Source organism: Penicillium atrosanguineum (assembly GCF_028827265.1).
Source record: "Penicillium atrosanguineum strain IBT 20685 chromosome Unknown utg000004l_segment0_segment0, whole genome shotgun sequence".
NCBI lineage: Eukaryota > Fungi > Ascomycota > Eurotiomycetes > Eurotiales > Aspergillaceae > Penicillium > Penicillium atrosanguineum.
In genome coordinates, this window is record NW_026623136.1 from 1367225 (window position 1) to 1380010 (window position 12786).

At 50.8% G+C, this 12786-nt stretch overlaps 7 protein-coding genes across 7 annotated transcripts; 4 read left to right on the forward strand and 3 right to left on the reverse strand.

Annotated features, from left to right (window-relative positions):
* Nucleotides 1-966: 966 nt before the first annotated feature.
* On the forward strand, nucleotides 967-3649 carry N7443_005822 (uncharacterized protein; the record flags this gene model as incomplete). Its single annotated transcript, XM_056885878.1, has 4 exons — nucleotides 967-1211; nucleotides 1265-2677; nucleotides 2736-3032; nucleotides 3082-3649. 4 exons carry the CDS (start codon nucleotides 967-969, stop codon nucleotides 3647-3649), a joined length of 2523 nt encoding a protein of 840 aa, XP_056741326.1.
* Nucleotides 3650-3946: 297 nt separating this feature from the next.
* Nucleotides 3947-5046, forward strand: ramB (bifunctional protein farnesyltransferase/protein geranylgeranyltransferase; the record flags this gene model as incomplete). Its single annotated transcript, XM_056885879.1, has 3 exons — nucleotides 3947-4176; nucleotides 4232-4336; nucleotides 4398-5046. 3 exons carry the CDS (start codon nucleotides 3947-3949, stop codon nucleotides 5044-5046), a joined length of 984 nt encoding a protein of 327 aa, XP_056741327.1.
* A 262-nt stretch (nucleotides 5047-5308) lies between these two features.
* N7443_005824 (putative L-serine dehydratase) lies at nucleotides 5309-6646 on the reverse strand (the record flags this gene model as incomplete). Its single annotated transcript, XM_056885880.1, has 1 exon — nucleotides 5309-6646. The coding sequence occupies one exon, from the start codon at nucleotides 6644-6646 to the stop codon at nucleotides 5309-5311; it is 1338 nt and encodes a 445-aa protein (XP_056741328.1).
* Nucleotides 6647-7222: 576 nt separating this feature from the next.
* N7443_005825 (methionine--tRNA ligase MSM1) lies at nucleotides 7223-9329 on the reverse strand (the record flags this gene model as incomplete). The annotated part of the gene is made up of 8 exons (XM_056885881.1): nucleotides 7223-7492; nucleotides 7550-8027; nucleotides 8089-8456; nucleotides 8506-8637; nucleotides 8686-8772; nucleotides 8838-8909; nucleotides 8963-9081; nucleotides 9143-9329. 8 exons carry the CDS (start codon nucleotides 9327-9329, stop codon nucleotides 7223-7225), a joined length of 1713 nt encoding a protein of 570 aa, XP_056741329.1.
* A 259-nt stretch (nucleotides 9330-9588) lies between these two features.
* N7443_005826 (putative nuclear transport factor 2 domain protein) lies at nucleotides 9589-10132 on the forward strand (the record flags this gene model as incomplete). The annotated part of the gene is made up of 2 exons (XM_056885882.1): nucleotides 9589-9631; nucleotides 9696-10132. The coding sequence occupies 2 exons, from the start codon at nucleotides 9589-9591 to the stop codon at nucleotides 10130-10132; spliced, it is 480 nt and encodes a 159-aa protein (XP_056741330.1).
* A 202-nt stretch (nucleotides 10133-10334) lies between these two features.
* On the reverse strand, nucleotides 10335-10831 carry N7443_005827 (Ish1 domain-containing protein; the record flags this gene model as incomplete). The annotated part of the gene is made up of 5 exons (XM_056885883.1): nucleotides 10335-10433; nucleotides 10488-10534; nucleotides 10582-10665; nucleotides 10731-10743; nucleotides 10796-10831. The coding sequence occupies 5 exons, from the start codon at nucleotides 10829-10831 to the stop codon at nucleotides 10335-10337; spliced, it is 279 nt and encodes a 92-aa protein (XP_056741331.1).
* A 949-nt stretch (nucleotides 10832-11780) lies between these two features.
* N7443_005828 (60S ribosomal protein eL38) lies at nucleotides 11781-12185 on the forward strand (the record flags this gene model as incomplete). Its single annotated transcript, XM_056885884.1, has 3 exons — nucleotides 11781-11844; nucleotides 11902-12030; nucleotides 12139-12185. The coding sequence occupies 3 exons, from the start codon at nucleotides 11781-11783 to the stop codon at nucleotides 12183-12185; spliced, it is 240 nt and encodes a 79-aa protein (XP_056741332.1).
* Between the last annotated feature and the right edge of the window lie 601 nt (nucleotides 12186-12786).

Sequence of the window (12786 nt, forward strand, 5' to 3'; positions counted from 1 at the left end):
GTGATATAGTTTGATTAAGCTCATAGGGGTTCTAAATGTGATTTGCGCTATAAGATAGTGTGCCTAGTACTATATGCGGTCTAAGAGGCAGCCCGATTTTCCCCCGCATTTTGCGCCATCCTGCATAGAACGATGTTCCTGTTTCTCTCGCGGCAATTAAACCTGATATGGACATTCTTGCCTTTATTGGAATGTGGAGCTGATCAATCACCCAGTTCGGCAAGGGAGCACACGACCCCTTGACAAACATTCCCGGGCTGTCCTGTTCTCGGATCACTTTGTCTGAGCGCTCCTAGTTAGTCCTGAGCCTCTAGTTGGCCATTGGACGGTTTTCCCTGGACAATTGAAGGTTAAATGTTAATAATAACGCTTTCGATAGGTATTGGAGGCAATGAACCCTTTTTCGTACGAATTCTTCCGTAAGCGCCCTGAAGGGATCTAGTAATTTTCAGATGAAAACTAACCTGAATCTAATTGTGTGGCACCTTTGACCAGCAAAAATAGCGCAAAATTGGAACCTACCAGCCGTGTTCCATAGTGTGTTCAAGATGAACCCTTCCACAGGACCTCCTTGCAAATCCAACTCTATATTAGGGACGAAGAAAGACTGCTCCTGTTTCCCCAGCATGCCCCACTGCTAATGTTTATTCACGTGGAGAATTCCATAAAGATTTGTAGTGACTCCTTCAACAGGCCGAATGCGGATGAAAGAAACCCAGGGGCACCGCATCTGTTCACCCAAAAGACCACAAGACCTAACCCAAGCCGCTATAATGTTTGTTTTTTGGTCTCTGTCTCGTAGAATCTATTGCACAAGCAAATCTGTATGTGGTAAGTAAGCAACCGTCTTCATACGCTCATCGCCTCTTTATTGACACGTTATACTAGTTTGGTAGATCTACCCTGTTATTCTCGAACCCTCGATAGAGCCTACTATGCGTGCTCTGTTTGACGTCCTTCACCATCATGATTGCCCCTCGCCAATCCTTTATTAGGCCGCTTCTTTTGTCGCTCCTGATAGTGTCGGCCATTTCTTCGAAAGCGTTACACCTATACCAGCACGGCGGTTCGCTCCCTCGCGCGCGACTTTTACTTTACTTTCCGACCTTCTTCATTCAGGAAGGAATTCTTTTCGCAGCTGCTCGGATTCTCCTTCAAAGATCGACCGGCGTGCGATCTGTCGCGGGAACGATAGCAATAGCTATAATTGCGTAAGTGTGCAGGCGTTCCCAGTCAAGTGGGAGAAGTGTACTAACAATCAAAGGTTTCTGACTTTTATATTGTCATCTTCTCAAATAGGATTTTACTGTGTGACCGGCAGCGAAGTCCGTTGGGATGCAGCCACGAGCGTGGGAAATGACCCGGAAGGACGAAAGCTCATGCTCAGCGGGTTGCGATCGTTTCTTGGTGCAGCAGGAGTGCTTATGGTTCTATCATGGGCTTGTACCACTGCGATATGGGTGATGGCCAACAGCTTATTCTCGTCTGTTTTCAGCACAAAGTTCACCGAGAAAATCGACGAGGAGCTCACGCTTGATCGTCTACAACAGAACACTCGGAGACAGCGTGTTGTTCGGATCTGGGCTCTTTGTGCTGTTGCGCTGACTGTTGGACTTCGCCTGGTGCGGCCACAAGTACCGTACAATCATATGTCTGGGGCTCTTCCATTTACCTTTTTCGAAGCACTGCGGTCGAAGTCAAAACCGGATCAGCTGGGTGATCAGGACTTCCCCTTGTCGGAGTTAATTGGGGAAGAGTACTGGGAAGCTCCTCATGGCCATTTCAAAGGATGGGCCCCTGGTGGAGATGACAAGATCGATACCATTGGCCGTCCTGAATGGGCTTCTGAATTCTTACCGCATGGCTTTCAGCGTTGGGAGAGTACGCTGGAGTCGGTATATGAGACCGAGGAAGGTCATGAACAGAAGCCACCGAAAAATTATTACAAGCCGGCAAACGATCCACTAAGAATCACAAACCTCAACCAGAATGTTGTTGAGCCAATTGCCCGGGCTATCAAGAACCACAATGTCCCGATCAATCATGTTTTCCTGGTGATGATGGAGAGCGCCCGGAAAGACATCTTTCCCATCAAAGCAGACTCCCACCTTCATCATGAGATTTTGTCATCTTATCATAATCCGGATCCAGCCATCATCCAGCTTGTGAATTCGAAGCTCTCTCATCTGACCCCAATTGCGGAGCAATTGACAGGTGAATCGAGCGGCTTCCGAAGTAGCGGCAATAGGTCCGAAGGCCTGTGGAAGGATACAGCCGAGTCTGGAATGGGTGGTATCAATGTCAATGGCATTCTTACGGGCAGTAGTCTTTCCTTCAAGAGCGCAGTCATGAATCATTGTGGCGTCGGCCCTATCCCGGTTGATTTTATGGATGAAGTCAAGGCCGAGATTTATCAGCCATGCATCATGCAAGTTTTGGATTTATTTAATCAGCTGAAAGGAGACTCGACCAGCAGCACCGGGTCCCGTATCGGGATTAATGATGCTCAACATCGCAACTGGACATCTGTCTTCCTGCAATCTATCACTGGTCTGTACGATGACCAAGATGTTCTCAACAATCAGATGGGGTTCAAGAAAGCTATATACAGTGAAGAAATTAGCCGTTCGAGTGCAAAGCATTACCATCCCGGTATGGAGGAAATCAATTACTTTGGGTACGTCGTCAACCGATATTTGAACGAGTCTCTGGATAAGGATACTGACATCACACAGCTACGCAGAACGTGAGGTGTACCCATACCTAAAAGATATCGTCAACGAAGCGATTGAAAACAAGGAAAGACTATTCTTCTCGCACTTCACCAGTACAACCCATCATCCGTGGTCCACGCCCGCCGATTTTCACGAAGAACAGTACTTCGCAGTCGACGGCCTGATGAGCAACCACGAGGACATGAATAACTACCTGAACACAGTCCGCTACGTAGACGGCTGGCTAGGGGATATCTTAAAGGTCCTAGATGACACCGGCATCGCCAATGAGACACTAGTAGTCCTCGTCGGAGATCAGTACGTTCCCCTCTCTTTACCAATTTACGACCTCAGCTAACCCAGACAGTGGCCAAGCCTTCAACGAAGACTCACCGGTATCAGGAACATACGAGAATGGACACATCAGCAACTTCCGAATCCCACTCGTCTTCCGACACCCACTCCTCCCTAAGATCCAGATCACCGCCAACGCCACTTCCATGTCCATCGTCCCCACGATCCTCGACCTCCTAGTACAAACCGGATCCCTCGACGACAAAGACTCGACAGCCGCACTAGACCTTCTCAACGAATACGAAGGACAATCTCTCATCCGCCCATACCAAGCTACGCACAATGGCCGACAAGCGTGGAATTTCGGAATCATCAATGCTGGCGGCACGATGCTTAGTGTCGGGTCCGCGGCCGTGCCTTATCGATTGATCCTGCCATTGACGGAAGACTTTGAATTCGTCTTTTCAAATCTAGATTCGGATCCCGATGAACTATACCCGATACGCGGGTGGTCTGCTGAAGAGCTCATCCCGCGTGTTAGGAGTAGACACGGCGAACAAGCTGCACAGTGGGTGAATGAAGCGGAGAAGGTCGGGCGGTGGTGGGTTGCAGAACGAAAACGACTTTGGAATTTCGAGTAGTATGAAACCTACATAAATGATGTATATAAAAGTGCAGAGAAAAAAGAAGAATATCAAAGCGATCTGATTGTTCTCTTTGTTTCCTGCCTCAGGCACCCCACACGCCCCACCTTCTCGACTTTCATCGCAACTTCCTCCAACACATACGGCATTCCTCTTCGCTCATCTCGTGTATGAAGAAGTACTGTCCTCGGGTCAGGTAATAATCTATTTCAGGCTCATCAGGCTAGATCTCAGATCCCGCCGCGTCCCGCACCCAAGAGACTTTACCCTGCTCTGATATCGAGTCCGATCCCCATGGCAGACACATACGCCAGTGACCCGGAATGGGCAGACATCACACCAATCCCATTAAATGATGGATCGGAGTCCGGCGCCATGCCCCTGGCCACAATCGCCTACCCGGACGAGTACCTCGACGCGACCTCGTACCTGCGGGCCGTGATGGCTGCGAACGAGATGTCTGAGCGGGCATTGAAGTTAACGGAGAATGTCATTTCTATGAACCCTGCACACTACACCGTCTGGTAAGGCACATCAAGATCCAATTTGAGTGAAGGTTTTAACATGCAATCAATATAGGATCTACCGTGCCAAGATCCTCTTCGCGCTTGACAAGGACCTCCTTGAAGAACTGGAGTGGCTGAATGGCGTTTCCCTGAAATATCTAAAGAATTATCAAATCTGGTACGTACCGTCCCTTGTTACAGGATCGTGAGAAGTAAAAAATCCAAATTAACACTATCAGGTCCCACCGCCAAATCCTCATGGCTTCAGAATCGCACTTCCCAACCCTCCCGCCAAAGGAACTATCTTTCCTAATGGAAATGTTTGCCCAAGACTCCAAGAACTATCATGTCTGGACATATCGCCACTGGCTCGTCCGTCGCTTTGGTCTATGGGATCACCCACGAGAGCTTGAAGATGTAGACGCGCTATTGAAAGCCGATGTCCGCAATAACTCTGCCTGGAATCATCGGTACATGCTGCGCTTTGGGCCGCGCGGCGACGAGCCCGATGCTGGGATGGTTGGTTCTGGGGTGGGTACGAAGGCCGGTGTTCACGGTGTTGTGGATGAGGAGATTGTTGATTCCGAGCTTGAGGTTGCGAAGAATGCTATTCTTAAGGCGCCGGAGAATCGGAGTCCGTGGTGGTATGCACGAGGTGTGTTAAGGGCTGCGAGTAGGGGGTTGGGGGAGTGGGAAGAGTTTGCGGGGTTGTTTGTTACGGGGAGTGTGATTAAGAGTACGCATGCTGTTGAGTGGTTGGCGGATGTTTATGCGGAGGGGAGGGAGGAGGAGGCTGTGCAGATGTTGACGCTTTTGAGGGAGAAGTATGATCCTGTGAGAAAGAATTATTGGGATTATCGTATTAAGATGTTGGGGCAGGTTGCTTGATTGAGTAACTAGGGCATGGGCCTGGCACTCTAAGTGGCACACGGGGAGTTTGGTTGTGATGTCAAGGACAAAAGTCGGATACAATTAATCTTTCTTTTTATTCTAAAGCAAGTGTTGGCCTGTATGCAAGATAAAATGATATGCAAAAAGAAGTCGTGACAAGATGAAAGAACAGCCATGAAGAAACCAAGAGACTAAAAGAGGTATATGTGAAAAGAAAAGAAAAGGAAAACTTTATAATCATAGCCCATAACCCGGGGCATCAAGCCCAACCCTCGGCCAGCAACTTCCGCCACTCGCCAGCGGTCTCAATAGTGACATTAGACCCTCCACAAACGATGATAACAATCCGGCTGTTTTCGTTGAGGTCAGGAATAAGCTGCTTCATTTTCGACTTGAATGCTGGTGACTTGGCAACAGCGACGTCGCCGACCTCCGCCTCAGGCTCGGGGTCAGTCTCATTATCGTTCTCCGTCGACGACAATCGGTCATCTCCGTAACCCTCATCACGGTGGCCAGTATCGTTGGGACCCCTCTTCCGCTTTTTGGGGCTTTGACCCACTGCCACGGGGTTCGCCGAAGCAGGGGTAGCGGTGGCAGCATCGCCGATGGCCGCTTCAACGCAGACACCGCAGGCCAGTTCGACGAGGAACCGCTCGTCATCGACGAGGCGGAGACAGCCTCGGGCGGCTTCGGCGTCTGTGAGAACAGCACTGTGCACCTTGATTCCCGGTGGGGGAGCAACGGCATATTGGAAGGTGGTTTCCGATACACGGATGGCACCGAGGGAAGTGGCTTGGGATGTGATCTTAGGGAGGGAGACGAGGGAGTTGGAGGCGATGGCGGCGGCCAAGGAGTCGGTGCCGTCCGTTTCGATGGCGAGGATGTTAATGGGTTTAGTTGTGAAAGGGGCATTCTGGAGTTTCTGGGGTCGACGTTTCTCAAGGCCCATGACCAGACCGTTCAGAAGACCGCCGCCGCCGACACTGCATAGCACAGCATCCAGAGGGAGCGCCCGCCCACGGTAAACTTCCTCCTCTTCGGCGTTGGCGGCCGGGGGCAGTTGCTTCTCGAGCTCGTCAATGATAGTGCTGTTTCCTTGCCAGATAGGCTCGTTGTCGAATGGGTGTAGGGCAATCTTGGCCACGTTCTCGTCGTTTCCGGAGCTCTTCTTCATGATGACTTCCTTCATATAAGAACCGGCCTCGAAGAAGTTCTCACCATGGCGGATGACGTCTGCAGCACCGGCCGCTAGGAGTTTGTCCACCATCAAGGGCTTTGTGGAGGTGGGAACGACGACTGTGCATGGGTATCCCAGGCTTCGGGCAGCGCAGACGGCTGCAAGTCCGGCGTTTCCGCCAGACGAGGCGTAGAAGTGGACGGGGCGGCCCGCATTTTCCGGCTTGTAGAGGTGTGAAAGAATCTGGTTGCCCATTGCACGGGATTTGAAGGAGCCACTGGGCTGGACGTTCTCCAGCTTCAGGAAGACCCTACATCCCGCGGCCCGGGAAAGGCAGGCGCTCTCGACCAGAGGCGTTTCGATCCATGGTGTCTTGAAGCTCTGCTTCTGTTCGCAGACAGTAGGCTCGTAGCTTCCCATGGCAGATAGAGAAAGCGAAAATAGTGGGTGTGTCGCTTGGTCGGAAAGGAACGATCTGTCAAGTATAAGATAGTCCCAAATTAGGAAGATATGGTGTCGTTACACGGGGTCCGGTGAGATATAAGTTCAATACAAAAATAGTAGCGAGGAATCCCGAACAATGAAAAACTAGTGAAACAAGTTCAGCAATAAAGACTTCCAATAGTATACAAATAAGAGGTGTTTTGATATACAAGGTTGGGTTTTCCGACGGGAAACGGCGAGTTTCCCGCCCCGATCTCCCAAAGGATGATAGGAGGTGGCCACCCACGGTTCTGGCCCATCTTTTCCCGCCGATAACCTTGTGGACAATACCCACGGTGACCTCAGCCTAGGGACGGTGCGTAACAGAATGGAAAACCTGACTGCACAGCGGACTCCGTGTGGAGAGAGCCCGGTAAATCTTCTCAATGGAGATGTAGCACCTGGCGGAGATGGTGCAAATCTTTATCCAAACGGGTCCCTTCGGTCATGATTGGCCTATGGGCTATTCCTCTTATCAAATCGAAAACGGGCGTGGAGTCCATTGTGGTCAAATTATTCCTCAGTGAGCAGAGGAGGGAAAAGGATTCCTTTCTTGACGCCCTCACCGTAATCCATGTCGGCGCCATACACCGCGGCCGAGAATGCCCGCTTGCTCGGGTTGGATGTATCTACGCGAAGGAGTTCCAGAAGCTCTTGTGACTTGTCGGGCATGAACGGCTGGAGCAAGATAGCGGCGATACGCAGCGATTCAGCCGAGTTAAACACGACCCATTCCGGATTGGGGGTTTTCCACGGCTCCGCCGCATGGAGGTATTTGTTAGTCTGAGGTAAAAATTGGAGTCAGTCAGGCGTCGTGCGGGGAGGGTCTATGCGTCCTACTTTCTCGATTATGCTCATAATTTCCTGCAGGGCGGCTCGCGGATTAAGCCCGGTCATATGCTCGGCAACCTTGGTCGGTGCTAGGACTAGCATCGCCTGGTGCTCCCTATCGGCGGCCGTTGTGGCCCCGAGCTTATCAGAAGTGGCGTCACGAATATACGAGTGCAACTTGCCCTTTGCACACCCAATTGTGCGGGAGGCAAGGTTTCCGATGCCTCCGAGGAGCCATTTCTTGTAATCGCGGATGATGAAGGAATTGTCGTAGTCCGCATCGTCGGTGAGGCCGCCCTGGTAAGCCAGGAAGAAGCGCATACCATCAACACCGAACCGGTCAATGGCGAAAAACGGATTCACCACGTTTCCGGTGGATTTGGACATCTTCTCGCGGTTCATAGTCCAGTGGCCGTGCACTAGCACATTCCGAGGAACAGGGAGGTCTAGAGCCATCAGAAAGGCTGGCCAGTAAACGCAGTGGAATCTGGGGGGATGATCAGCGGGCGTCGGCGCGTCGGGATTAGTAGGCGATGGCGTGGGCTTACCGTACGATATCCTTTCCGACTACCTGAACATCGGCAGGCCACATCGATGAGTTCTCTTGCCCAGGAGGGAAAGGATAACCCGCTCGCGTCAGATAATTCACGAGCGCATCCAGCCAAACATAGATCGTCTGAGTGTCGTCGCCAGGGACCGGGATGCCCCAAGTCAGTCGTTCGACGGGTCTGGAAATAGATAGATCTTGCAAGCCGGACTCAACCGACTTGATGACGTTCGTCGCATATTTAGAAGGCGTGATGAAAGAGTCCGGGCGACTGTACAGTTCCAGAAGACGATCCTTGAAGGCGGATAGGCGGAAGTGGTAATTGGTTTCTGAAGACCACTCGACCTCTTTGCCTGTTTCAACCGAGACCTGACACGTGTGAGCGGCGACAAATAATTAAGAACTGATACGCTCTTACCATCCGTTTCCTACCGGTCGAAGGATCAAGGGAGTTTTGCACCTGGGTTTCCGGGTAAAATGTCTCGTCGCTAACACAATACCATCCCTCGTGCTTCGACGTGTAAATGTAGCCTCGGTGTTGCAGCATTTCCTATCACTTTGTGAGTAGTGTTCGTATGGCGGTGCGCTATGTACCTACCCAGAAATACTGGACGGTCTCTCGGTGCACCGCATCTGTCGTTCGGATAAAGTGATCGTTGGAGAGGTTCGCAGCCTTGGCCAGAGCCTATTGATCGAGTCTTATGTTAGAGCTCTCTCCAAGAATAAGTTCGCGCACCCTGATATTCGTACCTCAAAGGTTCGGCAGTTCATGTCGCAAAAGGCCTGGGTATCCATTCCAGCCGCGAGGGCAGCTTGTTGAATCTGGCCATCGCCATTAGTCGAATTTCGAATAAAAGTATATTTCCAGTTTGTACCTTCATTCCGTGCTCGTCGGTTCCGGTCAACAGCTGAGCGTCCGTGTTTCCGAGTAAGACCTGCCATCGCTTCAAAATATCGGCGATGACCATCGTGTACAGGTGACCGACATGAGGGGCTAGTAAGAAAAGCAATAATTAGAATCGCACATTCAAGTCAATTTACAGGAACAAACTCACCAGCATTGACGTAGAAGATCGGAGTGGTCACATAGTACGGCTTCTTCAACTTTCTCGGGGTCGTTGCGAATGCGCGCCGGGCAGGTACAGACAGCCCATGCCTACAAGTTGAACATTTCCATGGCCTTTGAGCATTGAGGAGCCGAGTCGCCCTCGAAAGGGTGCTTAACGGTGCCTTGAAAGCCATTGAGGATGGGTGGAGAAGAAAAGGGCATCGCATGTTATTCCGCATCGCGATTCCGCAAATTGGTCCAAGCTCCTCCGCCCGCCATTTTTCTCTTTTTCTCTCCGGATCGATCACCTCATTCACCTCACTGCCTTGAGTCGCATATCCAAGCTCAACTTACACCTGGGGCTTATCCCTACCTCGTCAACTACCGCGTTTAATTAAGCGGCCATCGCGCTCACACTCCTTTTAACCTTACGCACGGCTCTTCACTATCGAAATGACCGCCTCAAGCGATACTCTGACCAAAGTGTCTACGGATGGTATGTCGCCAAGCTACATGGAATCTCCTGTCTGTTGGCAATGCTAACTCATTCCCGATTAAAGCCGCCACCGAGCTCGTGAATTCCTTCTATCCAGCCCTCGGAAAGAACCGCGACGCCATCGCATCCTTCTACTCGACCACTCCGACTTCGATCCTGTTGAACGGCAACCAGATCGAAAGCGGCGCCGCGGTGCAGAAGATTTTTATCGACTTGATGCCAGCTGCTCACTACGAAGCGCAGTCTTTTGACTGCCAGGTCATCAATCCTGCCTATCCCACCATTACGGCCAACGGCGTCAAGCCGCCTTCCGAGATGACCGTCAAAGACATGTCGATTCTCGTCATTGTGAGCGGTTACGTGCGATACGGTGAGGGCCGCGATCAGCCGCACCGCGGCTTCAGTGAAACTTTTGTCCTGGTGCCGAACCCTTCTACAGAGCGCGGCGGCCGTCGCAAGGGTTGGCTCATCCAGAGCCAAAACTTCCGGCTGGTGGTCTGATTTGATCCCCTTCGTCCTGTTTTTTTTTTTTGGAAAAGACAGGTGTGGAATTATGTCATGTATAATTATGGATCTTGGACAAGAAAAAAGACTGCAATTCGACGCAGAATACGGCGCATACAAAAAGTTGGAAGCAAACTTGGAAGATTGATTATCACTGTGCCTTTCGGATGATGGAGACACACCCACCCGATCATGGTGATCACGCTGCTGGGACCGACTTGCGCGGAATGCGCAGATTTGCTTTGACTCGCTCCAGCAACTCGTCCCGCGTCGCATTCTCATTTGGCATGAGCCCTCGCTGTGGAATTGTCAGCGGGAGATGGAAAAATACTGAGGATTTGATTGCACATACCGCCTGAAGCCATCGTCTCATTTCGTCGGATGTCCAGTCCTCAGGGTCTATTCTAGTTAGCTCTCATCTCGTCCTCACTGTGAAGATGACTTACTTCCGGTGGGGTCGGACTCGGCGGGAAACACATCGGTGCCCCAGATTGAATAGGCAGCTACTGCTGTGACCATCCCCGCAAAACCTGCATTTGGAATCTTATTAGACAAGTCTTTGGATTATTGAGCGAGAATTGAATTCAATCTATACCGAGGAAGAGGTTCTAGATCCAGTCAGTCCTTTGAACGCGTGGTCGTAAGTAGAGTATGGGTTACCTTAGAGTTCAAAGCTCGATCGAGCGGGGTAGGCATCCTGACTTGCGATAAAGGGATATGTATGGAGGAGAATTTAGATAAATTTCAGCTTAAATAGTTGTCTTGAGCTTGAGAAAATAGATGACAGTTCTCAGAACGCGATCAAGACAGGTAGCTTTGGATGACCCGACGTGCACCGCCACCGACGCCACTCCGTGGCTGCCTTGCAAATTGACTTAAAATTGTATCTTCCAACTCCTTACAGAGGCGTAGCTTAGACTTTGGGGAGGATCATGGAGATTTCTATAAATAACACACCCTTCCTTGGCTCTTCTTGCTACTCTTTCTGATCCTCTTTTGACTATTATTGGCTACGTTCTGTACCTACAGCATTGTTATATATACAGCCTCTCCTTAAACGCCGGGCGTTCAATGGATTGGATCATGCGGCACTGCAAACCGTCCTTTACCTGGTTTCCTTTACGTCCGGCATTGGAGTTGGAAGTGCCGTAATCCGAGGGCGTGGTACTCGTACTGTCGCGGACACCTCTAATAGTCCTCCAGGGTAGCCTTTTGGATATAATTTCGAATTCGGATGCACGTCGCCACTTGAAGCCCCTCAACCCTCAGCCTCCATGATCTGAGAAGACTGGAGAGCTCGGAACATAGGATGAAACCTCGAATATCAGGCCCAGCGCCAGTAATGCAGGGGCGACACGAAGCGGGTCAGCGGTGGCCAGCGTACAATTTCAATGAACGATGATGGCGGTCATCATTTGAGCGAAGACCAGCACCGGCTGGCAATTCTTTTTACAACTTCACTCCCTTCGCTGCAACGATTGAAGAAGAGAGGTGTTCCACCCCCGCAACCATTCATCGCAGAGCCAGACCCAGATCCACGTGACCGCCAGGGCTTTCCGGAGCAGAAACCCTAATCCGATCCACACAACTTCCTTCCTCGTCGAGCTTTCCTTCACTGTCACCTTATCGCCTCAATACCGTCACCATGCCTCGCGAAATCTCCGATATCAAGCAGTTCATTGAGATCTGCCGCCGCAAGGACGCCTCGTGTACGTGACCAGTTTTACGACCGAGAATTGAGAATTGGTGGACTAACACGCCTTTAGCCGCCCGGATCAAGCGCAACCGCAAGTCCCAGCAGATCAAGTTCAAGGTCCGCTGCGAGCGCTTCGTTTACACCCTGGCCCTGACCGACTCCGCCAAGGCCGACAAGCTCAAGCAGAGCCTTCCCCCTTGTACGTCAAGACATGCGCTGCGATTCTCCGGGTTCGACTATGGGAGCCTGGAGGATTCCAGCATGCGACATTGAATGCCCCGAACGAAAACTAACAATAATCGAACAGCCCTCAAGGTCGTTGACGTCTCCAAGGGTACCAAGAAGTCCCTGTAAATTCGATAATGGAATGAACGGATCGGAGTGCGACGCGATTGGTCGATGAGGACCAACTGTTGGAGGGATACATGGACATGATCTCTCTGCGAGCCGACACGGGGACGGGCTGTCTTCGCGTCTACCGCCATATCCCGGTCAGACGACTCGCATTTTCATCACGCACTCGAGGAATGTCTTTGTCGGGGCTTCCTGTCTACAATGAAAAAAACAGTTGAAACATTCTTACTGGTATCCTCTATGAGGTTCCTTTACCCTATTCATTATGGGACCCAAAATCATTTCCCGGCATACTACTCTGTTTCCTTCCAATTGTAGTTCTCCGTATTGGAGTTCGACCCACTCGTTACACCTGTCAAAGGTTTGTTGCGAGAAGCTTCCAGTAGACAAGGCTCATGAGACATGTCTCGGATAATCTCATTCTTCAAAGATTGAAGTATGATATGGCCTCAGTTATCCAAACTACCAGGGAATGCTTATTGTAGATCATTCGAGGGATTCTTACAGACCTATTCGGATTTTCTTCATAGACTCGCAACGTTCGAATTTGTGATGAAACTCATACCCGGTTTCGGGCTCTTCTGATACAACCATTGACCTT